The sequence below is a fragment of the Psammomys obesus genome, unplaced genomic scaffold (assembly GCF_907164565.1).
Source record: "Psammomys obesus unplaced genomic scaffold, mPsaObe1.curated_primary_1811, whole genome shotgun sequence".
Lineage (NCBI taxonomy): Eukaryota > Metazoa > Chordata > Mammalia > Rodentia > Muridae > Psammomys > Psammomys obesus.
In genome coordinates, this window is record NW_026592710.1 from 6,137,959 (window position 1) to 6,165,792 (window position 27,834).

A 27,834-nucleotide genomic window follows, 5' to 3' on the forward strand; every position below is an offset into this window, starting at 1 on the left:
ACATAGAAAGCTCCACTTAGAAAGGCCATGTCTCAAAACAACAACAAAGATAAACAAACACATGCCAGGCCTGGTGGCACACATTTTTAGTCGCAGCACTACGGAGGCAGCGTCAGGTAGATCAAATGTGAGTTTGAGGCCAGCCTGGTCTACATGCCAAGTTCCAGGCTGTCCAGGGTTACACAGTAAGACCGTCTCAAAAACAAAACAAATCACACACACATAAACATAAACTTGTATTTTTAAGGCGAGGCCTGGGGCATGGGTCCTGGTTACGCACACGTTTCCAACCCTGAGAAGGACCAAGCAGCCCTGGCCGGGTTTCAGGCCATCCATCCACTCACTACCCTGGCTAGCGCAGCCAGCCTCCCGGGCCTGACTCCGCCCCGCGTCTGCACGTTCGCCACGCCCACACCCAGCGGCCGTCCAATAGGCATGTGGGATCCGGGCCCACACCTCCGCCGCGCCGCGCCCCGTGACGTCACGGCCCGGCCTCCGCCACGTGACGGCCGCGCGCCCGGCTCTGGCTTAGCGGCTGGAAAGCGCCGCAGAGGCCGCTGACTGGCCGGCCGCCACGCCGCGGAGGGAGCCGGGCGCCTGGGCCTCCCGCGCGCATGGGAGCGGCGGCGGCGGCCTGAGGGAGGCCAGCGAGGCCAGCGGAGCCCGAGACCTCGCGCATCCCACGAGCGGCTGCGGCGAGCCGCGGAGCCGACGCGGCCATGGCGACGGGCACTCAGCAGAAGGAGAACACGCTGCTTCATCTCTTCGCTGGCGGGTGAGCCTCGGGCCCCAGCCGCGCTCGCCCCAGCCCCGGCCTTCTCCCCGCGGCGTGCCGAGGCTTCCGGAGCCCGCGGTTCGCGTCTGCGGCGGACCGGGGTGAAGCGAGGGCGGCGCGGCCGCGTCCCCATCCCCCACCCGCCGACCGCCTCTAGCCGTGTTCTCCTTTTGAACAATTCCTGGCCGCTGTGACTGTCACCGGGGGCGACCGCGCCGAGCCCCTGTGGCTCCAGCCTCCTGCGTCTCCCTGGCTACGCTGCGGTCACTCGGCGCCTCAGAGGTGCGGATGCTGGAGAGCCCGGGGTAGCGCAGGAGGCACTGCTGCGCACGGCCAGAGCGCTTGCAAGCAGGTGTCGCCGGGCAGCCGGGGCCTGCGGAGGGTGGGGAACGGCTGCTGGCCTGCACCACGTGGGAGGGTAAATGGGTGGACCTCGGAGGGCTTGCCCTTAAGCGCCTTAGATGTTTTTCCCTGGAGGAACGCATTATGGTAGGAGGATACAAATAGGAATCGAATCCCCCTCCCCTAAAAAAAGCAGAAGTTAAAATTTTTTTTATTATATGTTAGTATTTTTTTTCTTTCGTCATAGCTGCTAGTGGCCTGGCACCCTTTTGGTGCTGGTTTTCAAACTATCTGTGGAGCTGTGTCCAGCCTTGGGGTCTTGAGGAGCTCTTTGACTTAGCATTACAGTTTTAAGTGTAGGGTGTTTTACATAACATACAGTCTTTATCCTGCTTTTCCATCTTCACCTGAGTATATAGCTGTGGCCTGAACTGTTACCTAAACAGTTCCTTCTACTGAAAAGTAATGGCTGAAGAATTACCCAGAAAATAGCCAAGATGAAAGGGTTTCTGATATCTTTCCACTTTTACTCATGGCACGCAGTTGCTTGCTTTCTCCAAGCAAATAGTTTTAATGGTTGTGCTTAAACAGGAAGAATTGCTTGTTCACTTCATTTGTCACTCCTTCATTCCTCCTAATAGTAAATCACTTTATATACATTTGTCATCCCTGGGAATTTTAAGCCCTTTGAGCATATATATATGGATATGGAGAGATATGGAGAGAGAAGGGAGAGCAGGACATGATGGGGGAAAGAAAGAGGGAAAGAGAAAGAGGCGGCGCCCGGTAGAGAAAGGGGAAAAGGCCAAGAGAGGAGAGACCAAGAGAGAAAGGGCCGAGAGAGGAGAACCAAGAGAGCCTTTGAGTACATTTTTAAAGCCAAGAGAAATAAATTCATATTCATTTTTTTGTTTTGTTTTGTTTTACTGAGGTGGTCTCTAACATCGTATATGTGCATGCTCCTAACTGGAGTTTTAGAGGGGCCTGTGTTGAGGCTCACTGTAGTTGATGGCCCTGTCTGGATGGATCTTCCCGCACAGCCTTCACAGTGCTTTCTGGGCCTTTTACCTTCTGATGGAGAATACCGCAGTGGGCAGCACAGCTTCCGGGACTCATTAAGATGTTGGAGTTTATTAGTGCTGTGCCTGAAGCCATGTTGTTTAACAAGCTCTGCCTCTTCCATTAGCAGCTTGACATCTCCAGGCTTGCAGATAAGAAATGAACCATTAAAAGGAGCTTTTCATAGTTACTAATTGGATTTTAGCTTAAAATACTTTTGTCCCTTTTAAGGTAGAGCATGAAAGGAGTTGACTATAAAGAGGGCACAGTTGTAGGTAGAAGTTGTCAGCCGAGGGGTCCTTGTAACTGCTTTCCTCCGTTGTTAGGCTGGCATCTTTCCAGAGAGCTAAGTTCGATGTCTTTGAGAAGTAAGAGATCTTGCTTTTAAAATCTGTTGGGTTTCCCTTGTTTAATGAATAGTCATTGAAGGCTGTACTCTCAAACAGATTTAATGTTATCCCCAGACAATTTTTATTTTTTTGGAGACAAGGTCTAGAAATCTATGCTTCTGCCTCTCAAGTATTAGGATTAAAGATGTGTGCCACTAGGTCCTGGTGATACACAGATACTTTTACTAGCTGTAATGGGCTTATAAATTAATATAACCAGTGAAAATTGATTTTAGATCCTGGAAAAATAAAGACTGAACCAAAATAGTTCATCGTCTTCAATTTTTTTTCTTAAGGAGACAAGTTCTAGATTGTTTCCAGAGATTATTTCCTATAGCAACATATAATAATCAGATTTTCAGTATAGCAAATTGCCCTTTGAAAAGAGAGCAGAAAGAAAGACCACCACAGACCAACATCTAGAAATAAGCAGTTTGGAAAAGGTTCTGAGCATACCCAGGCTAGCCTCAAACTCCCAACAATCCTGCCTCAGCCTTCCAAACACTAGGATTAAGGACATGAGCCACGTTTCCTGGCTGGCTCACGCCCCTGTTCTTCACTTTGCTTTCTTCTTAGTGATGTGTGGAATGTTCATGATAGTGCATTTCTGAGTAGAGCTTATCGTTAGTAAGTCTGGTTACTATTTAGTGTTGAGTTGTGGAGAGAACAGTGAATGCGAGTGGGGATCATGAAGCTCTTGGCGTAATTTTTAGTGACATCCAAAGACACTAATGACTTGTTCCTTATCATCCATGATAAATCACATCCTTACTTGTGGAAATACAGCTGCTAAATCAAAATACTTCTTTATATTTTATTTCATGTGTATGGGTGTTTTGTTTACATGTACCACGAGTATGCCCTGTGCCCGTTGGGGACTAGAAAGAGGCACCGGATCCCCTCGAACTGTGGTTACAGATAGTTATAAGCTGCCATGTGGGTGCTGGTAATCAGACATGGGTCCTCAGGAAGAACAGCCAGTGCTCTCCACCAGGCATCTCTCCAGCCCCAAAGTAAAACGTTTTTAAGGCGTTTGGTCTCAGAGTTTTCAGTTTGCCTCGCAGTGTGTTTGCTTCTGTGAGGGTGAGCTTCAGTCTTGGTGTTAAAAGGTAGTTTCTTGTAAGGTCTCCGCTCTCTTCAGTGTTGCCAGAGCAGGGAAGTACTCAGACACTATTACTCTTACCAAGTAAAGCCTGCAGTTCCTTTCTGTGCTTTAAACCACCCCATTCAGGAAAAGGCCAGAGTGCGCCGAAGTGACACTTCCTTGTAAGACCTGATTTGCCTTCCAGGGTCTGGGGGCTTGTGTTCTAGTGTTAGTGATGTCCTTTGCCAGCAGTGCTACCATGGAGTGGCCATTAGAGCTGCCTGGTGCTGCGGACAACTGGACAGCTGGATAAAGCTGTGGTAGATTTAGAGACTAACAGTCAGAGCTAGATGCTTTCGGTCTTATTTTTTATGGTGTGATTTGTGTGTGTGTCTGTACCTTTTGTCATAATACACAGTTACATGACCTTTAAGTATGTTTAAAATAGAGGCCAGGAAATAACTGATTGGTAGATTGTGTGTTTAAGTATGATTGTGGCCCTGGGTTCTTGGTTCAGTCCTCATATGGCAGATCTTTGAGGTCTGAAGATGTTGCCCACAGACATTTTCAGTCTACTGTCTTCCCACAGATCTTGGTAGCTGCTGACAGGTGTATTCTGGCATGTGTCACTACCAGTTGAATCCTGTTACTTTGAAGCATTACAAAGATGGCTGTAGGGAAAGCATAGAGACCATTCAAAACTTCCCTGCAGTCTGAGGGTATAATTCACAGTAAAGCATTTGTCCTTGGGTGGATCTACGGAACTATATAAACCAACCAAACAACAACACAGGAATTTTGATTAAACAAATGAGTAATACTTTGTATCATGCTGTGTGTGTATACATATATGTGAATACATATACATATATTCATATATATATATACATGTATATGAATAAAATTGACTTTAATGTCATCTATTATATTTGTATATGTGAAAAGGTGTTTGGGTTTTTTTTAAATTTGGTTGGGAAATGCCCAGTAGGATGGACATTTGGAAGTTTCCCCCTCCCCCTTCTTTTCAAGACAGGGTTTCTCTGTGTAGCCCTGGCTGTCCTGGAGCTCATTCTGTAGACCAGACTGTCCTTGAACTCAAACTCAGAGCTCTGCCTGCCTAGTGCTGGGATTAAGGGTGTATGCCACCACCTCCCTCCTCTCAGCAACCCCACCCTGGCTATGGATGGAAGTTTCCTGAGGGTAGGTACCATGAGCTTCCTTCAAGTCACAACTGCCAGATAGTATTAAAAGATTTAATACTCAGTTATTAATGGGTATAAATTGGTATGGTCTGAATTGTCCTAAATAAAGAGAAACAGTATTTTATTGCTGAGTTACACCTTAGTATTTGCTGAAATGATATTGGTATAAAGTAGTACTAGTTTAGAGTTCTCTTATTTGTGAAAGATATGATTCTTTTTCATTTGGGATGCTTTTTTTCTCTTAAGATTTATTAATTTTTATTTTATGTGTATGAATGTTTTGCTTGCCTGTATGTATATGTGCCATGTGCATGCCTGGTGCCCACTGAGACCAGAAAAGACAATGGATCCCCAAAAACAGGAGTCATATAAAGTTTTTTTTTAATTTATTATTATTTATACAGTATTCTGTCTGCATGTACACCAAAAGAGGGCATCAGATCTCATTATAGATGGTTATGAGCCACCATGTGATTGCTGGGAATTGAACTCAGGACCTTTGGAAGAGCAGCTAATGCTCTTAACCACTGAGCCATCTCTCCAGCCCCCTTATAAACAGTTTTGATTCTCTGTGTGGGTGCCGGGAACTGAGCCTGGGTCCTTTGCAAGAGCAAGCAAGTAATCTTTAACTACTGAGCCATCTTTCCAACTTTAGGGGTGCTATTTAATGTCTTTCCAAATGAAATGGGATAAAGGATTTATCATCTAAAAAAGAATCAGCTACATCCAAAATTGTTTTTGCCTTAATGAAATAAACATACAATTTGCATAATTGACATCTCATAAGCCTGATGTCAGATATTCAAATAAACTTGCCAGAATATTATAGTATATGCCAGAAGCAGCTAATATTTTTCAAGTAATGATTACAGAAGTAGGAGAGAAGAGGAAAATTTATCAAATTGCCAAAGATTAGGAGGCTTGCAGAGTACCTGTTTGATCGTTTGTTGAGAGAGCCCATTTTGTACCTGTGGATAGTCCATCAACATGGAAGTCAAGTAGCGATTTTGTAATAAATAGCACATTGCGAACTGAGAGATGGCTCGGTGGGCAGAGGGCTTCCTGCCAAGCCGGACAACTTGAGTTCCCAGATGGCAGAAGGAGAGAACTGTGAGTTGTCCCCTTGACATCCACACAGGCACAGCAACACCCCCTCACCCCCACCTTAAATAAGTAAGGTTAATAAAAGTTTATGGGCCAACAAAGTGGTTCTGCTGACAGAAGCCCTTGACGCCAAACCTGACAGTCTGTTCAATATCTGGGACTCACGTGATAGAAAAGGAGAACTGATTGATTGCCACATGAGCACTCCACACGCATAACAATTGTAATATTTTAAAAGTAATAACTTTTTAAAAAGCATGTTGGCCTTGATTTTAGTGCCTAAGGTGAGTGGGTATATGCTCAAGAAATAGCATATTTTTACTGAAAATATATCTAAGTTTTTTTCTGATTATTTGAAGTTCTGAAGTAAAAGGTAATTTATGCACATAATTGAAATTTTTTATGTAACTTGTGATTCCATAAAAATAGCAGAAAGATCCAGTGTATATTTTGTAGTGGTTGCTCTACCCTTAACTGGGGGAAAGGCATCTAGTCCACTGGGGAAATAAAGCAAGGGCCATGTGGATATAAGAAGATAAATGTTTAATATGCCTTTGGGTAATAAATGCTACTTCAGCTCTGAAAGGAAAAGAGAAAGTGGAGGAATGCCCAGGAGCATTTTTCATATAAATGGGAACGGGTGTGGAAGAATCTAAGTCATAGTTATAGATTCATTTATTTTTAAATAAAGAAATTAGAAATTAGACAAATAGACTTTAAAGCCAAACCATGTCTGTGTCTTCTAGACATTTAATCACTCTTCAAATCCTTCCATGTTTGCTCTGAGTAGAACATTCCAGAGAATTTTACTGGACTTTGGCATGGTAACCAGTGCAAACTTACCTTAGGAGAGAAATTAGTGTTTAGGAAGCTCGCACATAGCCTTTGGAAACACGGAAGGGCTCACTACCCTTTGAACATTGTCTGCAGTAGTAAACCTCCTGCCCATGAGCTTTCTTGAAAAGTTTAGGTGTAAATATAGGACTTGCAGCTGTAAGCAATAGAAAAAATCTACTGGTTAATTCTTGGAGCAAGCACTCCACAGGCACTGTGGAGCCTTGATGGCTCTGCCTCCCAGTGGTATCTGCATGCAGTTCCTCTGTTTCTCCACCACGGAGTAGGTCTCTAGTTTTAGTTATGGGACTGGCATGGAGATACACCATCTCTAAACCAGTCATTGCTTGAAGGCAATTTATGCTGAATGTCTTGGGCCAAATCACATGCTCTCCTCTGGACACTGTGATAGAGTAGACGGTGTCATGTTAATGGGCGTAAATGAGTCAGAGTTAAAACTAGAAATGGCCTTGATCCCATTCATACTGTATGGCCTAAGAGGCGGATCTGGTTAGGACAGAGCACCAGAATGCTGGGAGGCTGCCAGCAACGCCACCCTGTTTACGCTGCCTCCAAGATGAGCTGTCCATTTTATTGGTCTAGAATGCACTTCTCCAGCTTCGGCAGGGTGATTAATTGTTCTTTCCTATGCATCTCAGGGTGTTCAGCAGCATCCAGACTTACTAATAACAGCATCACTTCAACAGCCAAAAATGTCTTCAGATGTGGTCAGACGTCACTGGGGGTAGAGACAGAAGTGCCTGGGCTAGGAACCAAGGAACCAAGTCTAGGATAGTGGTCTCAGACTTTGATCATGTGGCCCTAAGATTAAAATGTTCTTGCATGCCTTTTTATGTTGGTGTATGTGTATACGTGTAAGGTCAACGTTTTCCTTTTTGTTTAAAGACAGTCTCATAGAACCTGGAGCTCATCAGTTTGGGTTCATTGGCTTGCCAGTGAGCTCTGTGGAGCCACCTGTCTCTGCCTCCCCGTCACTATGGTTATTTGTGAGGCAAACATTTTACACACTGGGCATCTTCCCCAACCCGGCCATGTGTAGTTTTAGTACCCTCTTAATGTTATAATTATAAGAGACACACGCCCAGCGCCCCAACCTGACCCAGAAGGCCGACCCCTCTCGGGTAGGGCGGGGGAGGGGTAGGCGCTAGGCGCGGCGCAGACGCAGTGCACGCCTCCATTGTCCAGCGTGACGGAAGTGCCATTGCTATGGCTACAGCCGCCTAAGGGAAAACGGGACAAATATAAATTAAGCTGTAAAAATTTAAGTAAAATAAAATTTTCTCTCTGTACTTTTCTTTTAAATTTTTTGTTTGTGAGTCAGGTGGGTGTGGCACACACCTTTAATTCCAGCCCTTGGGAGACAGAAGCAGGCGAATCTCTGAGTTCAAGGCCAGCCTGGTCTACAGATCTACAGAGTTATTTCCAGGACAACCAGGGCTACACAGAGAAACCCTGTCTCAAAACACCATTTTTTTTTTTAAGTGTGTGGGTACCTGTGGAGAACTGAAAAGGGTATCAAGATTCTCTGGACCTGAAGTAACAGCAGTTATGAACTGCTGGGTGGGGTGCTGGGAACCAGAGTTTGGTTCTCTGAGAGTCATCTCTCCAGCATCTGTTGTCTTTCTTCACACCAGTGGATGTTTGGAAACATATCTCAGTATATGTACTTAACTTAGCACAACAGTTCTCAGCCTGTAGGAAGTGACCCCTTTGGTGGTTGAATAGTCCTTTCACAGGGTCACATATCAGATATCCTGCATATCAGATAATTACATTATGATTCTTTTTTGTTTTGATTTGTTGTTGTTGTTATTGTTGTTTTCCTGGACAGGATTTCTCTGGGTAGCTTTGGCTGTCCTGGACTCACTTTGTAGACCAGGCTGGCCTTGAACTCAAGAGATTTGCTTGCCTCTGCTGGGATTAAAGGTGTGCGCCACCATGTCTGGCTATATTACTGATTTTTAACAATAATAAAAGTACAGTTATGAAGTAGCAGTGAAGTAATTTTGGTTGGGGGGGGTCACACAATATGAGGAACATGAGGGTCACAGCAGTAGGAAGGTTGAGAACCACCGAGTTAGGAAATCGGTGATCTAGATACTCCTGTCCAGCCAGCTAGCTCATTCTCTACTAGCTGACACTGCCACCATGTGGAATATGACTTCCTGATGTCTGAACATTGCCTGAACATGCTCCGAACCAAGAGCTGACTCCACCCTTTTAGTGTGTTGATCACGGATCAACATTGGACCTTGTAGAATGCTGGGGAAGGGGTGTCTTACTGTTACTGTCCCTGCTTTACTCCCAGCTCCTGGGAGGTCTGGATTACAGATTGAGGGGCTGTACCTGTGCCCAGGCCAACAAGAGGAAAAGAGGCTGGAGAAGGACATGGGTGACTTCCTACCACAAGATAGTGTTCTGTGGGCATAGATGGAGACTCTCAGGGGCTTCATTGGCTTTAGTGCCCAGGAATCAGTAGCCTAGAGAAAGGAAACTCAGTGCTGCCACAGAGTTCCAAACCAAGTGTGTTAGATTTTTTATTGTTGTTGTTGCTGTGACAAAATATGTAGCAGTGGGGCTGCAGGGATGGCTCAGCAGTTAAGGGCACTGTCTGTTCTTCCAAAGGTCCTGAGTTCAATTCCCAGCAACACATGCTCATAATCATCTTTAATGAGATCTGGTGCCCTCTTATGGTGTGTACTGCATACATGCAGGCAGAGTAATGTATAAATAAGTCTTTTTTAAAAATACAGCAGTGACAACTTACAGGAAGAAGATTTATTTGGGTTCATGTTCTCATTCCATCATGATGAACAGGAAGTAGAGAGAAGGAGAACACTGCCAGTGAGTGCTCTCCTTTGCCCTTCTCATTCGGTCCCTCGTCAGTATGATGCTGGGACCCACTGAAGGTAGGTCATCAACCCTGAGTTAATCTCTCTGATACACCCAGGCCTTTGCTCATTTATTTATATAACAAAAATAAAATAAATAAATATTGAAAAGAATGAATCTATTTCTTTCTGGCTTTCCTCCCTTCAGTTCTCATCAAAGCACCTTAAGCTGCCGCCATGGTTGAGGGCTCCAACCTACTTGAGTTACCTGGTAGTAACAGGGGCTGGCCTAGTAAGCACCAGCTCGCTTGTCCTAACAGTGGGGATACAGGGTTGTGCTCAGCTCTATGTTTATTTCTACTTTTTGTTTTGTTTGGAGAGGGTCTTGCTCTGTAGCTGTAGTGGGCCATGCTTTAGCCCCCCAAGTGTTGGGATGACAAGCAGACTTCAAAATGCCCAGCCCCATTCCTCTCCCTCTGTCCTCTCCTTCACTCTTTCCTTGCTGCCTTGTTTCATTCCTTCCTCCCAATCTGGTACTAGATAACAGCTCAATTTTATTTTTTGTGCTATGATCATGATTTAAAGCAGGTTTGCCTAAATAGCCAAACATAGCTGCTTGTTCTTCCTCTCTCGACTAGATACATTTCCATTTTATAATATTTAAGTCCCTTCTGATAAGTTGAGGCTAATATGTTCCCACTTCAGAAGAAGATTGTTGGAGGATTGAATGCTTGTCACAAAACAGTATTTTTATTTCCTTCCTTCCCTCCTTCCTTCCTTTCGTTCTCTTTCTTAGATAGGGTCTCACTGTGTAGTCTAGGCTAGCCTCAATCTCATGATCCCCCTCTCTGAGTCTCCAGAGTTCTAGGATTACCCATGTGAGCCATAACATTCAACAAAAGCAATCATTTAACTAAAAGCATAGTCCAGTGCTGAACCCCAAGGACGTGGCCTCCTGTGTGTAACCGTAGCCCTTGGTTGTTGTGGCAGTGGAGAACTCTTGCTGTTGCATGTCTGTCAAGCCCAAAGGACAACTCTTCTAGAGCTGGTTCTCTTCTTCCACTTTTTTTTTAAGTTTGTTTATTTGGGATGTAAAGTTAATTAATTAATTAAAAATTAAAAAGTGTGTTGCCTGCCAGCATGTAGTGCATTGTCTGTGTGCCTTAGCCATGGAAGCCAGAAGAAGGCGCTGAAAATCCTAGACCGAAGGCTAGTTATAAGCTGCTTTGTGGTGCTGGGAACTGAACTCAGGTCCCTTGGAAAGGCAGCAGTCTTTAACCTCTGAGCCATCTTGCCAGTCCCTCCCACTTACTGTTTGAAGCTGGGTTTCTCCTGTTATCTCTTCTGCTGCCCTTTGTCTGTGAGCTTCTGGCTGATTCTCCTTTGCCTACCACCCATCTCACTGGAGTTACGGTGCAGACCGCTCCAACCAACATTAAAAGTTAAAAAAAAAATTCTTAGAATTAAATTTAAGTCCTCAGGGCTGCGTGAAGCACTTTTACCACTGCTGAGCCATCTTGCTTAACTGTAGGCCTCTAATGTAAGTTCTACCTGGAGATGTTGCTTTATTCACTTTTGCGGGGTAGATATTAAGTTCTGTGTTAGCTCTCGAGATTTGCCACATTTAGACTCAGTGCTGTAGAGAGGCTAAGTTAAAACTGCATTTGCTAGGAGTTTTCAGTCTAGTGCACGTAAAAATAAGTGCTTCCCCAAGCCTTAAAAGCTAGTCTGGCTGGCAGGGTGGCTTGGTTGATTTAGGTACCTGCTGCCAAGGGTGATGACCTGAGTTCAATCCCCGGATCTGCATGGTGGAAAGAGAGAACCCACTCCTGTAAGTTGTCCTCTGACCTCTCTACACATGCTGTGGCATGCTTTCCCCACCCCCAATAAATGTAATTTAAAAAATGAAGACATTCTCTGTGTATTCTCAACTGAATAGTCCTTGGCTGAGGAGTTATCACCTTTGCACTTATTTAGTCCTGATGCCACAGATGCAAAGGTGAATAAGACCCCAGGGTCCTACCTGGCCTCGTTCCGCCATAGGGCATGTTCTCCAGGGAGGAGAGTTTCTGGTTGTATGGTGACTGTAGGTGGCATGTGACATCATTGTTGTAGCCATCCAGCATGGTTCCGTAGACAGTGTTAAGTAAGGGGAAGTAGGACTAGGTAGTTGAGGATAAATAAGTGAGCTCTTGACAAAAGGGCGTGAGCTGGGTGTGGTAGTGTGCACACCTGTGATCCAGGTGCTCAGGAGGCTGAGACAGGAGAATTGAAAGCTGGGCAATTTAATGAGACCTTGTCTTGAAATAAAATAAAAAGGCCTCATCTGCCTAGCATGAGCCTGGGCTCAATTCTTTTTTATCTGTCTGTCTGTCCGTCTGTCTGTCTGTTTAATGTATATGAGTACTCTATCTGCATGTATACCTGCACACCAGAAGAAGCCATCAGATCCCAGTAGATGCTTGTGAGCCACCTGGAGATTTTGCTTTAGGTCCTCTGGAAGGGCATTCATTGCTCTTAACCTCTGAGCCATCACTCTAGCCCCTTGGGCTCAATTCTTGTACCAAAAAGAAAAATGTTTGAAAAGTAATTCCAGAAATCTCTTGCTATCAGCATGTTCTGCAGGACAGAAACTGAAGTTATTGTCCTAGAGGAATGACTTGGAGAAACAGTGACTAGGAAAATGCAGCATATGCCAGGCAGTCATGAGGGAAGGAAATAGGATTTCATAGCTGATAGTATGCAGCAATGTTGAGTCGTCCATGTGAGGTCTGTGTTGTGATAAACAGATTTTCAGAATGGCAGTGCCGTCTGAATATGCAGCTTGAATGTGTAGAGATGTGTTTTCCAGACTGTTCATGGTGATTCTCGTGGTGACTGCATGAACATCCAACAGTGGGAATTGGCTGGTGCTGTGTGGAGACACAAAGAGCGTTTGCACTGACAGGTCATGGCGGAGTGCTTCCCTTTAGTTCTGGAACCCCAACTAATATTTTTAACTCCCTTGTAAGTTATATGAAATGAATACAGGTAATCTGTTTTGAAGAGGAAGGGGCTAGAGATCAGTCCCATCTGCGGACAGAGACTCTTGCTGCCTGCTGATCCTGCTGTGGCCTCTCTCCTGTAGGTGCGGGGGCACAGTTGGTGCTATTTTCACATGTCCGCTAGAAGTCATCAAGACAAGACTGCAGTCTTCGAGACTGGCTCTTCGGACAGTCTATTACCCTCAGGTCCATCTGGGGACCATTAGTGGAGCTGGAATGATGAGACCAACATCTGTGACACCTGGACTCTTACAGGTTCTGAAGTAAGTGCAGTCCCATTCGTGCAGCCACCTCCTGCCACTTGCCAGTTCACTTTATACAGTTTTGGTCCAAATACAAGAATTAGATTTCTTATTTTTTGAGCAATGGGATGGTGTGCCATAGCACACAGGTAGAGGGCAGGGCTCCTGGGACCACGCTCAGGTTGTCAGGCTTGATGACAGACATGCTTACCCACTGAGCCATTGTGCGAGTCACATTTGTGAGAAATTGCTGCCTAAGAGGATCAGGTTTTCAGTTTTAACACTGAGGAAGGGATTGAAGTCCCAATAGCGGGTGGTGAGCGATAGGCACAGGAAGGCCCGAGGCCAGGGTATGTGGAGGCACAAACAGGATCCATGGTCCTCAGTGGCTGAGAGAATACTTCCTGCTTGGTGTCAGGTGACACCTTTTGTAGTGTCTTGACCATTGTGAGATGGTGGCAGGTCATCAGACCTTTTCACTAGGGTTCAGAAGGAACTGCTTCATACAGGCTTGCCTTATAACTTGTGACTAGTTAATATTTACTCTCCCTTAGAAACCACTACCCAAAAGCTGTAGCTACTAACCCCGCTACGCCTGTAAGGTAAATGTGATTGTTTCTCTTTTGCAAGTTTTATGGAATGGGTATCACCTCCTTCTCTACTTTCTCACCGCTCCAGTAGCCCCACCTACAATAGTTATTCATTACAGTAGAAACCAAAGGAAAAGGTGCTTTGTCACTAAAAATTCAGGAACCACTTCCAGTGGTTGGTTGATGCAGTCAGAAACTGTCACTTCCACATGAATATCCAGTTACAGTATATACGTCAAAATGCGAACCATGGAATCAAGTCAAGTTCTTAAGTCAATGGTGCTGCCTGTTAGAGAGGGCTTGTGCAGTTGCCTTGCTCACTCACGCTGTATTTCTTTAGCCTGTTAGGTTTGTTTTTAGGGTTCTCCTGTAGCTTGGGCTGTTGCCAATAGCTTTCAGGTTTTAAAAAGAGTCTACTGATTTTTCACAATAGTCTTAAATGTAGCTCCCCCCCATCTTAGAGAGGAAGCTGTACAGATTAGCAGTTGTAGGTGCCTAGGGTCTGTTTAGTGCATAGCTCCCTTGTTTCTAGGACAGTTGGAAGCAGCTGAGAGCAAGGGAAACCAAAAGCAGAAGAGCCCAGACCACGGCTGGTCCTCATGCAGCCTTTTTCAGGTCCTGTGTAGAGTTGTAGCTGGTGCTGGCACAGAGATGCCAAGAGCAGGACCTCAGCCACTTCACTACTGCTGTTTCTGCTTCCTTAGCTGTGACTGCTGCCACACTACCTCTTCCTGCTGTGGCAGGGTCCCAAGGCTCCCTCAGTGACATCTGTCCCTGGTTGTCTCATTTAGTCATCTGTGAGTGATGGGGTTTCTCATATCCACATGTCTACATGTCTACCCATGTAGACAACATGAATGTTTTCTACCCATCCCCAACAAAATGGGTACAAACTAGAACTCACTACCCTGCTGGGCCCAGAGCCTGCTTAGTTAAAGCAGCTTCATCCTTGTAGCTACAGTTCTGGGACCTTGGAGCCACTCTGCAGACTTCTCTCAAGCCACAGTAAATCCTATAAATTCTGCTTTCAAAATATATAGAAACCTAGTGCTGTCCTGGTGAAGGCTGCAGTGTTGAGCCTGTGTTCGCAGTAGGGTTAGGGTTAGCATCCTAGTTGCCCTAGTTGGCCTGAGATTTAGCTATCCGCTGTCCTCACTCTGCCCAGCAGGGCAGCCGCATTCCTCTAGTCACATTCCTCCTCCAAGTAGGAGCTTCAGCCCACAGCCATCCTTGGGGCCTACCTGCTCTTCCTCAGCAGTCCTGTCACCGTACTGCTCCCCTCTAGCCTCCTTGTTTCTTTAAAGGCACAGGAATGGGCAGTGTGGTGCATGTCTTTACTCTTAGCACTAGAGGTAGACTCTGTGAGTTTGAAGCCAGCCTGTTCTAATAGAGAGTTCTAGGGCAGCCAGGGTTACAAGTGAGACCCTGTCTCAAAAATAAATTATGAAAGCACAGGAGCATAGCTAGCAAAGTTTCTTTCGTGCCCTCAGACATTATCTCTGTGGCTTTGACACCTTTTCAGGAATACCCTTCAGTGACCCAGTTATTTAAACTGAGCTTCCCCCTGCCACACACATACATCCATCTTGCCTTCCTCCTTTATCCTCAGCAAATACCTCCATCCTCCAGCAGTGCTGGTTACTTATTTCCTTGCTCTTTTTTCTCTTCACTCTCACTCCACCCTTGAAGGTGGGAGGTGTTTGTTTTGATTAAGAAAGTATTCTCTGGCTCCTTAGAATGTTGTATGTGATTGGAGAAGCATTCAGAACCAACACAGTGATTTTTTCTGAAATTGGACAGGTTAATAATGGGTCATGTTCAGGGCTTACTGGGTTCTCACCATGTAGACACATTTTGCTGCTATCATTACTTCTTTTTAAGGTGGGGTTTATAGCAGAGTTTCTTTGTGTGGTGTGTTCCAGTTCCCATCTGAAGAAAGCTTGTCCTCAGGCCACACGATGTACTTGTGGATAGGATCCCAAAACAGTGAACAGTGTACTACCTGGATGGTGTTCTAGGACAGCTAGGGCTATACAGAGAAACTCTGTCTCAGAAAACAAACACAAAAAACTATGTGTTGTGTGCTCTATACGTGCATGCATGAGGAGGTCATAACACATACTATTTAAAAATAATGTTTTGTCAGCCATCTTTGTTTTTGAAAAATACTTTTTTTAGGTGAAGATTTTAACTACTGAGGTATTTAATTTTTTAAGGCCTTTAAAATTTTTTTAATAATAATTTTAAAAAGTTTATGTGTCTATGCCTGCATGTGGGTATAATATATTACACGTGAGTGTCTGTGGCCAAATCTCCTGAAGGTGGAGGCACAGGCTTCTGTGAAGCGAGTTGCCTGATACAGCTGCTGAGAACCAAACTTTGGTCCTCAAAAAGAGCAGCAAGTGACTGTAACCCCTAACCATCTCTCCAGCTCCCTTTTCAATCTGAAAATTAATGTCCATAGCAGTCAGCTGGTCCATGTCTTTCAGAAAGTGCCTTGTTCTTATAGATGCCTAGATGAGGTTCTTGCCTCTCCTATGCAGATGGGTTTAAGACAGAGATGTACTCTGAACAAGACTCTGACCGCTTCTTACAGGCTTTTCTACTATGAAAGGTGGTGTGCTGTGGAAGAGCGGGCCAGGATCCTGGTCTTTCAAAACTGTATAGTAGGGGCTTGATTGCTCCAGAAGAGTTTCTAAACACCCAGAAGTTCAGCTTATGTAACAGATTCAAGTTGTTGCCACTGTGAAAATGGGTAACTATGGAGACTGGCTTTCCTCAGCTCTTAAAAGGAGCAAGTCACTTGAGGACACAGTCCCTGCTGCATTATGGATGAGGGCTCCCAGCTTCCTGAGGCCAGAGGTTCCCTCAACCTTCTTAAATAGCTTGGAGGCTGCACAGGGCTCATTACTGGAGACCACAGTTGGAAACTACACTTAAAAGACTGGCAGGTAGAGCAGCATTTCAGTCTGTAGTACTTGCTTTGTCATCAGGTGTAGGTCACCTCAAGGTGCTACTGGAGACATGTTTTGGAAACAACTGTCTTTGAGGAAGGTGATAAAAGTAAAGGGGTTTAATTGGAATCATTAGGTTGTGCATATTAAGAGCCAGGTGGCTTATTTTTTGGCCTTGTGATTTTTCAGTGAAACTCCCACAGATTTCATTTTGAAGCACTGTGATCATAGAAGCCTAAGAAGTGTTTGCTTTAACCCTTGATTTTTTATAAAATGTATGTGCTATAATTTTGGTCTCATTGTAGTATGATTTGTTATTTTTATTTGTTTGTTTATATTGTTGTTGTTTTTTAGACAGAATTTCTCTATGTAGCTCTATGTATCCTGGAACTCTTGCTATAGACCAGGCTAGTCTCAAACTCAGATCTGCCTACCTCTATCTCCTAAATGCTGAGATTAAAGGTGTGAATACCAGCAACTGGCTGTTGGTTTTGGTTTTGGTTTTGGTTTTTAATATTGACTGCATGTATGTCTCTGTGAAGGTGTCAGATCCCCTGACAAGAGTTAAAGACATTATGAGCTGCCATGTGGGTGCTGGGAATTGAACCTGGGCCCTCTGGAAGAACAGTCAGTGTTCTTAACCACTGAACCATCTCTCCAGCCCTATTTTTGTTTTGTTTTTGAAAACCTTTTGTTTTAAAATAATTTCATATGGAAGAAGAGTTATAGGAATGGCACAAATGACTTACATGTACCTCTTTATAGACTTGTCCAGCTTTTGTTTTTGTTTGTTTTTTTCAGGGGTTCTCGGTGTGTAGCCCTGGTTGTACTGGAACTCACTTAGTAGATCAGGCTGGCCTTGAACTCATAGAGATCCGATTGTCTCTACCTTCCCAGTGCTGTATGGCCACCATACCCAGCAAAAGGAAGTTTTAAAAAAAGAAATTTTCATCAGGTGATGATAGTGCACTCTTTTAATCTCAGTACTTGGGACGCAGAGGCAGGTGGGTCTCTGTAAATTGGAGGCCAGCCTGGTCTACAGAACTAGTGCCAGGGTAGCTGAGAAATTCTGTCTACACTGAGAAATTCTGTCTCAAAAAAAAAAAAAAAAAAAAAAACAGAAAAGAAAAGGAAAAGATATTTCATCTATTCAGTATGAGGTGTTTACACACATGTAATCCTAGTACTTAGAAGGCTGAAGCAGGAGCATGTCAAGTTAGAAACCAGCGTGGGCTACATAGTGAGACAGCCCCCAGAAATAATAATAAAATTGCAGTATAGAGTGGCCCAGGCTGCAGGGTAGCAGAGCTGAAACCCAGGCTCTCGTACATGTGAGATAAGTGCCCTCTCTGTGGCTGGCCTGCATCTCCACCCCTCCTCCTCGTCTGCTTTATATATTTTGAGCCAGGGCCTTGCTCCCCTAAACTCACTGTGTAGTCTAGGCAGACCTTAAACGTGTAATCTTTCTGTCTCAGCCTCCTGAGGAAGTGACATTTCAGACTGAAGTGAGAGTAATTGAAAAACAGAATCAGAGATTTCCTCGGACAGTATTTCTTTTGGATTTACTCTGTGTAACACTCCTTTCTGATTCTAGAGCCTTCTGGTTATATGTTCTACAGAGAGAAGTGGGAGTCTAGGGGTTCCTAAACATTCTGCTTCTTCAAGCAGATGCTGTGAAGGTTGATAGATAGGCTTTGCTCAGAGGTATTGGCTTTGTTTTGAGACAGTCTTATATAGCCCACGCTGGCCTCAGACTCTTTGTAGCCAAGGATGACTCTGAACTTCGGATCTTCCTGCTCCTGCCTCCCAAGGGCTGCCTGTGTGTGCCACCATGCCCTGTTTGTTGCTGAGGGTCAACTAAGTAGGGCTTCATGTATGCCTGGTAAGTACTCACCTAGCAGGCCACATCTGCAGCTTCCAGGGAGATTCTAAATCGGTGTCTTTTTCTAATTATTATTCAGGTCGATCCTGGAAAAGGAGGGACCAAAGTCACTTTTTAGAGGCTTGGGTCCAAATTTGGTTGGAGTTGCACCATCAAGGTAAGCATGTGACTGTTGAGCGGGCTCACTGCCATCAGCATGCAGTACTCAGTCTTTTCTTGCCCAAGAGTGACACTGTTGAATATCAGCTTGTTTTTCCCCTGTATTAAAACTGCCTAAACATGTCTGACATGGAGAAACAGTGCTGACCATGGGTTGTTCTTAGTATGTGAAAAGCGGGCTGTTGTTTTGTTTTTTTATGTTTGTTTGTTTTTAAGAGGGACAATTAGCCTTCTGTCAGAACTCAGATCTCAGTGAGAGTTTCTTACCTTGTGTATGGTGTGCACTCAGTCCCTGGGTGTAGAAACTCTTCAGTGTTGTAGCTCACAGATCCATGTCAGAATCTGCCCTCTTAGCAGAATGTCCAGGGGACCCATAGGAACATTAGCCTGAAGGAATTACAAAGGCTTTACTTTCTGAAACATTACGTCCTTGGTTATTTTTGTTTTTGTTTTTGTTTTTTTGTTTTTTTTTTTTTTTTTGGTTCTCTTTAAACCCTTGGTAGAACTGCACTATCCCAGCACACTAAGCTGCTCTCTCTTTAGTCACCTTTTTTATTAGTTAAAATACTGGCCGCTTTCCAAGTACTCATTATCCGTGCACAGCTAGTGTCTCAGTATTACAGAAAGTCCCTGGGCAGTGCTAATAGAGAGGAAGCTGTGTGTGGAAAAGGAACAAGTGGCAGTGTGTGTCGCAGGCTGAAGTCCTGACAGTGCAGTGTAAAGGCTTTAGCTGCCTTGGGATCTGGCAGTGCTTTATTCTATAAAGTGAGACTGTGTGTGTGTTTGTTGAGACCCAACAGCCTGTAAAAAGCATAAATAGGATCAAAAGATATACATCAAAAGGTCGTACATTTCAGAGTTACTTTCAAAGGAAGGACAGAGAAAACAATAGAAAAATAGATAACTGGTTCATATCAAGTTACTGTCTTAAAAGGAATAAAGCAGGGCAGCCTGCTTATGCTCATTGGAACCTGCCCCTTTAGGAAATCTGTTACGTTTCTCCAGTCCTGATTTCTTGGAAGGACAGATAACTTGACTTGGTAATAGGAACTGGAAACTTTGGCATAAATAATTATTCCCACCCCCTTTTTTGTCCTTTCTATTGGGATTTGGTGCTAGAGCTTAGTCCAAACCAGTGGCCTCCTGGGATCCTGCTCAACAGCAGTCAGGATCCTCAGTTATTCTGTGATTGACCCATTGGTCAGCAGAGGAAAGAGAAGCTCCAGAGTCCTCGCAGGCCATGGAGACTGCAGTGTTCACACCGCTCAGCACAAGGCACAGCAAGGAGAGTGTGCTTACACTTGGGAAACACCTTTAAAGATGACAGTAGACTCTTCTACTCAAATGATTAGCATTTATCCAGAATAAAGAATGTGAAAGGAGTCAGGTGGCGGCACACACCTTTAATCCCAGCAGTAAAGAGGCAGAGGCAGGTGAATCTCTGAATTCCAGGCCATTGAGATTAGGACAGCCAAGGCTACACAGAGAAACCCTGTCTCAAAAAATTAACCAAAAGGATGTGAAACGATATTTCACGTTCTTTTTATGTGTTACCAAGAAAAAAAAAAAAAAAAGAATCTCACTTTCCTTGTTATCCTGGACCCTTCTGTTACCACTTAACTTCTGGAGGGGCGTCAATACCACAGGGGCAGTGGCAGACTGGGTGTGAGCCCAGCCCCTGGTTCTGGCTAGGAAGATCTTTACTTTCTCCTGTGGTCTTTTCCATGTCGTAGATGTTGCAGAGGGACGGATGTAGTTTCAGGTGCAGTAATGATTTCTTCATGGCATTCTCTCTTTGTCCTAACAGGGCTGTCTACTTTGCATGTTACTCCAAAGCCAAAGAGCAATTTAATGGCATTTTTGTGCCTAATAGCAATACTGTGCACATTTTCTCAGCTGGCTCTGCAGGTATGTTACTCTAGTGAGTGAGATGAAGACTTGTGTCCCAAAGCATGTGTTATTTTGTGTTGCTTTCTCTCTCTTATTTTTTTATTCTTTCCAGAAATTGCTGCCTCTTTTGCACCTAAAATAATTTCTAAAAGCTTTCTATTGGTTTGTAGAACATAACTGTTAGCAGTTTACAAACAGATTTCATTCTCTTTGATTACTCAAGCTTTTTATTCTTCCTTCAGACACACACATTTCCCTCCACTGGTCAGTTGTGCTTCTTTTAAAGAATATTAATGTGTTCTTCATGTCTTCCTGACTTCCCTATGGAGTTCTAATGTGGAGTAGGAGCTGCTTTCTCTCTGACTCCCCGGGTGTCTGAGGTGCATCTGCCCTTAACAGCTGTCTTGCACAGCAAGAATCGGGGTTTGAGGACCTAAGGCTTCTATTTGTTTTGTGTGCTGTGTGATACTTGAGGCTGAACCTAAGCAGGGAGTGCTTGAGAAAAAGCACTGGCTCCTAAATTGCTAGGAGAAGTCTCTGCCCTTCTACACAGAGGCTGCTGTCCATTTAAGTCTAACAGGAGTTTTAGAGAATTGATATTAGCATTTTAGAATTCCTGCCTTTGGTCAACAGCCTTTAATTATCTACACCAAATTCCTTTGTCATTCTCAATAAAATTACTACCCAGATTATGATCTTTAGTCAGAGCAAAAAGCAATATTAATCAAAACAACCTCATACAGAAACAGTGAGTCCCCTTAATACCGAACCCTGAGAAGGACAGTGTACCATTCTAAAACAGACTGGTCCAGGGTGAATTAGCCCTGATCCAGACCCCGTTAATCAGCTTTGTAAGACTTGTAAATCTAGCCCAGAAGAACCCTGGGTAAAGCACATCTTGAGGGAGCTTTTTAAACCAGTGCCCTCCAGTATCCTAATTAATCTGCTTACTCAGGACTGTGGAGGACACTAGGTGCTAGAGGAGAGCTGGGCTTTGACATTTGGGGCTGAACTGGAATGTTAAAATGCTACAGAAGGGTTACCAAAATAATGATTCCTGTGGGTCAGTGGGTTTTTTCGTTTTTCTTTAAATTTCCAAGTTTGAATTCAGGTAACTGAAGATTTAACACCCTTATTCAATGTTAGCTATAAGCAGAGATCAGCAAATTTAAAAGCAAATCATTTCTGGACCTGAAACTTCTAAATTGGAATTTTAGATAGTTTTTGCCCTAGGAGTCAAATGAAGCAGAATGCTAGCAGCACCACCTAGAGGCTGGCAAGGCTGTGCATGGCAGTAGCAACAGCTGCCACCCAGAGGACGTACAGAGCATATAACCGGCACTGCTGCTGCACCCAGCTGTGTCAGGCCACTGCATCTTGACTTCAGAGCACTGCATGAGAAAGACAGCTTCAGCAAACCCTGACTGCATCGGTGATGACTGTTTTTTCCCTCCAGCTTTTGTCACAAATACCTTAATGAATCCAATTTGGATGGTTAAAACGAGGATGCAGCTAGAACAAAAGTAAGTTGATAGTTCCTTCCTTATCTGGGAGTTCTGGTGTGTTTCATCTCCTTTTCCCAATGCCAGCTATGGATGCGAAGTAGGGGTCCTTTGATATCCTGTCTGGATTTTTCTCTAAGCATATGTAGAAATGTCCTTTGAGATCTATCCTGGCAGCATTGTGGGAAAAGGGAGGCCACAGAGGCCTCTCCATGGTCCCAGCTTCCCTCTTGGGTGTTGATCTCTAGGGTTCTTTATGGACCTCATGTTAGGAGGTGTGCTGTGAACTCTGCAGAGGCCTGGCTTGCCAGCAGAAGGACACCAGTGAGGGCACTGTGAATGTAGCCCCAGATACCACTGGCATGTGTCCTGAACCTAACCTGGAGTTCTAATGTCTTTCATACAGTGCTCCTTAAGTGTTCTGGTGAAGCTCACAAAATGTTTGGGCTTTGTTTTTTGTTGAAACAGAGTCTTGCTGTGTAGTCTGGGCTGTTTCCAATTTGTAATCTTACTGTCTCAAGTCACCCCAAGGCCAGGCTTACAGATTATAATATTACCCTTGACTAGAGTAAGGGTTTTAAATAGAAACCAACTGGAATAAAGGTGTCAGCATTTTAAAATTTCTAATACAGTAATAATGCTTCTTTTATACAGAAATCACATTTCTCAGGCCAGCAATTCCTGTGATTCTTAAAGAATCAAGTATACTAAACAGTGCTTTTCAGCTTTTTGATGGATGTAATAGGAAAATGTTTCTATTTGTGTAAAACCATAGCTACTATTTCTGTGAGCTATCACCCACACTCATACTTCTTGAAGGAATGCTGATTTCTACTATAAATTCAGGCTTTCCCAGGCTAAGTTCAAGGAACTGCCCAAATTCTAAGAGCCTTTGTGCTGTGTGGCCCAGAACTGCGAAACACTAGCCTGTAAGAAGAGGGAAGAGCCCGATATATACGTGCAGGGTGAAGGAAGGACCTGCCTGGGGTCACCATCCTCTTATGACCGTGTGTCCCCTGACCAGGGCTCCCAGCCTCCCAGTCCATTCTACATTCTACATTCTCAAGTGCTTGCTAGAATCCCATGACAAGGGTCAGTTACTTCAAGGGTAACACTAACTCTCGAACCAAGCATCCAGACAGTCCTTTGCAGTTTCCAAAATGTCATGTGTGTCCTTTGTGTGCAGTCCCTCACCCCTCACCAGGGCTGTCCCTTCCTTGTTACAGTTGTGCGTCAAGCTTCTGGCCAGCCTTACCTCCTAGTGGCCTTCGGTATCACTGCAGAGCCAAGTGCTCACGGTGTCCTGGTGTGACCCACCTCAGAGCCAAGTGTTCACAGTGTCCTGGTGTTGCCATGTTTAGCAACAGATATGTGCATCTGTTGACTGAGAACCTTTCTAGCGCCCAGGACATTGTAGACCTTTATTTAGGTGAAATCTGTGAACACCCATGAGCATGTCTTCTTCTGATGGGAATTGTTCCTGCCTTCTACCTTAGAGAAGTATAGCCAGTCAGCAAAGAGAGCTAGGTGCAGTTACAGAGAGAGATATGAGCACAAAAAGGTTTGAGCAAGAAAAAAGAGTTACAGAAGTTAAGCGGTTTAGCTATAATCTCTTTTTTTTGTTTCTTGGCCTCAAACTCACATCCCTCCTACCTCAGCTTCCCAAATGCTGGGGTTACAGGCATGAGCTACCACTTCCGACTACTTAAGCCCTTGATTGTTTTTGTTTCGTGATCCTAGTATCAGCAACACTTTATTCTGTGAAACAGAACGAGTCTTCAGTGACTCTCAAGCAGAGGCCATTTTTAAAAAAAGATTTATTTATTACTTATACAACACTGCCTGCACACCAGATCTTACTATAGATGGTTATGAGCCACCATGTGGTCGCTGGGAATTGAACTCAGAACTTTGGAAGAACAGCGAGTGTTCTTAACCTCTGAGCCATCTTTCCAGCCCCTGGAGGCCATTTTTTTAATAGACAAAAAGGAATGTATATAAATAAACAAAAAGTAGATCATCTCTGTTACTTTGCTTGTAAAGTAAGGACAGAGACATAAGCATAGTAAGAAATGAAGAGCAGCAGCTCATTCTGGGTTATCATTTTTTGGAAAGATTAAGGCAGGAGTTCTGGCAAACCTTAGAAATCATAGAATAAAAATATAGCATCATGGGCTGGAGAGATGGCTCAGCACTTAAGAGCACTTACTGCCCTTACAGAGGTCCAGCTTCAGTTCTTAGCACCACATCAGGGATTTCACAACGGCCTGCAGCTCCAGTTACAGGGGATCTATCTAATGCCTGTGGCACAGACATATTATGTAAAATAAATACACCAAAACATACTTAAAATCAAATAAATGAGGAAATGTACCTAGATAAAAAATTTGGTATGACAAAACTAAGAAAAAATATACATATATACATATAAATGTGTGTGTTTGTTTTGGTGTTGTTTTTCAGTGTTGGAGACCCTGGGTTCACACTTTAGCATGCACACAAATCAAACTCCAGAGAACAATAGTAAGAAGCAGCCCTTGGCCTGGCAGATAGCTGGTAGAGCACTTGTCTGCCATGCACTGGGGACTGACCCCAATATACCACAAAGAAGCCTCCCACCCTTCTCCTCAGCATTTTCCACTTATTCCATGATGACGTTTTGCTTTGTATATAATTATGTCCTACTTTCTATTTAGCTTTCCCGTGTCTTTCTGTCATCGTCTTGTGTATGTAGCACAGTTTACTTAGCTAGCCCTGTTTTAGATATTTGGATGGTTCCAGCTGTTTTCTCTGACAAAATTAGCATTTTCTAGAATTGGGTCAAACATAAGCCTGCTCCAGTGACTGTAGATTCAGATGCTGTCTATTCTGTGGGCCTGTCAGGTTTTTTAGCTAATTGAACTGGCCTCACAGTGGGCCAGAGGGCAGGTGGCCTCAGAACAAGAAGGACAGGTTTCTTCTCCCATGTCATTTCTGTGTCACAGGTGATCCCCCTTTTGACTTGGGTGTTCTGTGTCTCTCAGTGTCTGTCATTGATCCCCTCTGACAGGGTGAGAGGCTGCAAGCAGATGAACACACTCCAGTGTGCTCGACATGTGTACCAGACAGAAGGCATCCGGGGCTTCTATAGAGGGCTGACTGCCTCATATGCTGGCATCTCAGAGACAGTCATCTGCTTCGCTATTTATGAGAGTTTGAAGAAGTGTTTGAAAGAATCTCCGATAGTCTCCTCCACAGATGGAACTGAGAAGAGTTCCTCTAGCTTTTTTGGACTCATGGCAGCTGCTGCTGTTTCTAAGGGATGTGCCTCCTGCATTGCTTACCCACACGGTATGTTTTGCTCTTTTCTCCAGGAGCAGTAAAACAGTTGTCTGGTTTGTCATTTGTGACTGTACATAAACAGCTCCAGTAGCACAGGCTGAAATGCAAACCCAGGGTGAGTGATTGAGTCCAGAGACCGTCAGCTTGGAGTATGTGCGTAGCCTCTGGTTGAGCATGTCTGATGCCGCCAAGGTAACACTCAAGACTTTTGAATTAGAGCTGCTTACTCTGTTCCTGCAAGGCAGAGTGACACCATCGTTGACTACGTAGACCCAGGTCATGTGAGTGTTCACCTCTACCTCGCTCAGCCCTATCTCATTGGGCAAAAGTTTGCTGGGCCGAAATGTGGATCACTGAATCTTTGTTTCCAAAGAAGCCCAAAACTAGACTTAAAATTTCCTGACTCAAAAAGGTTATGTGGGAGCCGAATGAAAAGTCACTCGGTTTCTACTCTGGGTAGGTACTACATAAATCTATTAATTGGGCTTTTTTTGTGAGGTTTTTTTTGTTTTTTTTTGTTTTTTTTGTTTTTTTTGTTTTTTTTGAGTGTTTTTGTTATTGTTTCCTTGGTTTTGTTTGTTTCTTTGTTGTTATTTTTGAGGCAGCTTTTTACATATCTGGCTGTCCTGGAACTCACTATGTGAGTTAAGCTGGCCTTGAACTCACAGAGATCCACCTGCCTCTGTCTTCCAAGCCAGGTACACATTCCCTTGTTGGGATGCTAGGGATTGAACCTAGGGCTTTGTGAATGTTAAATGCATGCTTTGCCACTGAGCTGCAGCCTTAGCCAAGATGCAAGGATGAGATCACTCCTGTCCCACTAACCTACTTTAAGAACAGCTCACTGAGCCAGGTGTGGGGGCACACCCCTGCAGTCCCAGCACTCGGAGAGGCAGAAGCAGGAGGATCTCTGTGAATTCAAGGCCAGCCTGGTCTCCAAGGTGAGTCTAGGACAGCCAAGGCTACACAGAGAAACCTAATCTTGAAACACCCCTCCAAATTTTTTTTCCACTGTGCTGTGAAAACAAGTTGTGTTTTCAAAAGCCTCCTGCACAGCAGTGACAGACACACTGGTGTCCAAGAACAAGGCTTAGGTCCTGTTGTATGTTGATGGGGGAGAGATCAGCAGCGCCTCCAAGGCTCTGAGGTCTGCTCAACAAACAGGAGTGACCAGCTCTGGGCTGCTGCGCTGGGAGGGAGCCCAGGCAGCTTCCAGCTAGAAGAGTAGGGCAATCTTGGGAACAGAACATCGTCTGAAAAGAACTTACCTTTTCTTCTTCTTCTTCTTCTTCTTCTTTTTTTTTTTTTTAGATTTATTTATTTACTATGTATACAGTGTTCTGCCTACATGTACACCTTCACATTAGAAGAGGGCACCAGATCTCACAGATGATTGTGAGCCACCATGTGGGTCCTGGGAATTGAACTCAGAACCTCTGGAAGTAGCAGACAGTGCTCTTAATCACTGAGCCGTCTCTCCCAGCCCTTCTTTTTCTTTTTTCAAGACAGGGTCTCACTAGGCTGGCTTCTAACTCACAGAGATCTGCCTGCCTCTGCCTCCCAAGAGCTGCGATTAAAGGTATGCCCCTGTACTCTGCTAGAGCTTAACTTTTCATTGTCCCTGCCAGCATATGACTGTCCTGTCCAGGTTAGAACCGAGATGCCCAGTAGACACAGGAACCTTGACTTCTTCCTGCTTCTGTCTCTCCCACAGAGGTCATCAGGACACGGCTGCGGGAGGAAGGCAGCAAGTACAAGTCGTTCGTGCAGACAGCACGCTTGGTGTTCCGGGAGGAAGGCTCCCTGGCCTTCTACCGAGGACTTTTTGCTCAGCTCATCCGGCAGATCCCCAATACTGCCATTGTTCTGTCCACCTATGAGTTCATCGTGTACCTGCTGGGAGAGCGTGCGTAGTAACAGGCCACACGGTTGTGCTCTGGAAGAATAAAACTGAAAACCCTAGAGATTTTCTTTTCCGTTCATGTTTAGTGTTCAAAGCTGAAACAACAGAGCTCGTGCCCCCGTTGGACTTTTCCTTTTGGATTCATGTTTCTGGAAGGTTTAAATTCATTAACGTTAATAGTTAATTATAATTTTTTTTTTAACTTAAGAGGATTGAGCAGCAAGTAAATTAAATCATGCTATTTAATTTAAGTTTGTGCTGGGTTTGTCTTCTCTTTTATGCTCACTGTACCATAAACCAGCCATGGGTAACGGCAGTGAAATGTGGAAAAGAAAAGTGAAAAGCTCAGCTTGTTCCCTAACCAACTGTAAGGACTCACTGAAAGACGGGGAGAGCAGCAGACACATTTGGTGATAGCGCAGGCAGACTCTGCACGATTTCCCTCTATACACTTCCAGGTTCCCACGTCGGTTCATCCATGATCTAAGTTTCCAGGCACTGAAACTGAGTCAGGGCCTTGCTGCCATAGCACAGGCTGATCTCAAACTTTAACTCTCTGGGGTTCACCTCCCAAGAGTTCAGAGTGCAGGTGTGCAGCGCTGGGCCTGAGCCGCCGAGACATAAATGTTCTTTTTCCACATTTGAACCCAAGGCAGTTTTAAAGAACTGCTTATGGGTTGCTTGCCTCCTCTGTATTTCCAGAAGT

General features: G+C 44.5%; 1 protein-coding gene across 1 annotated transcript; it reads left to right on the forward strand.

Moving 5' to 3' along the window:
- Nucleotides 1-485: 485 nt before the first annotated feature.
- Nucleotides 486-27,379, forward strand: Slc25a33 (solute carrier family 25 member 33). Its single transcript, XM_055615168.1, has 7 exons — nucleotides 486-775; nucleotides 12,769-12,948; nucleotides 18,433-18,510; nucleotides 20,320-20,420; nucleotides 21,859-21,925; nucleotides 24,954-25,234; nucleotides 26,940-27,379. The coding sequence occupies exons 1-7, from the start codon at nucleotides 720-722 to the stop codon at nucleotides 27,137-27,139; spliced, it is 963 nt and encodes a 320-aa protein (XP_055471143.1). The 5' UTR covers nucleotides 486-719; the 3' UTR covers nucleotides 27,140-27,379.
- The last annotated feature ends 455 nt before the right edge of the window (nucleotides 27,380-27,834 follow it).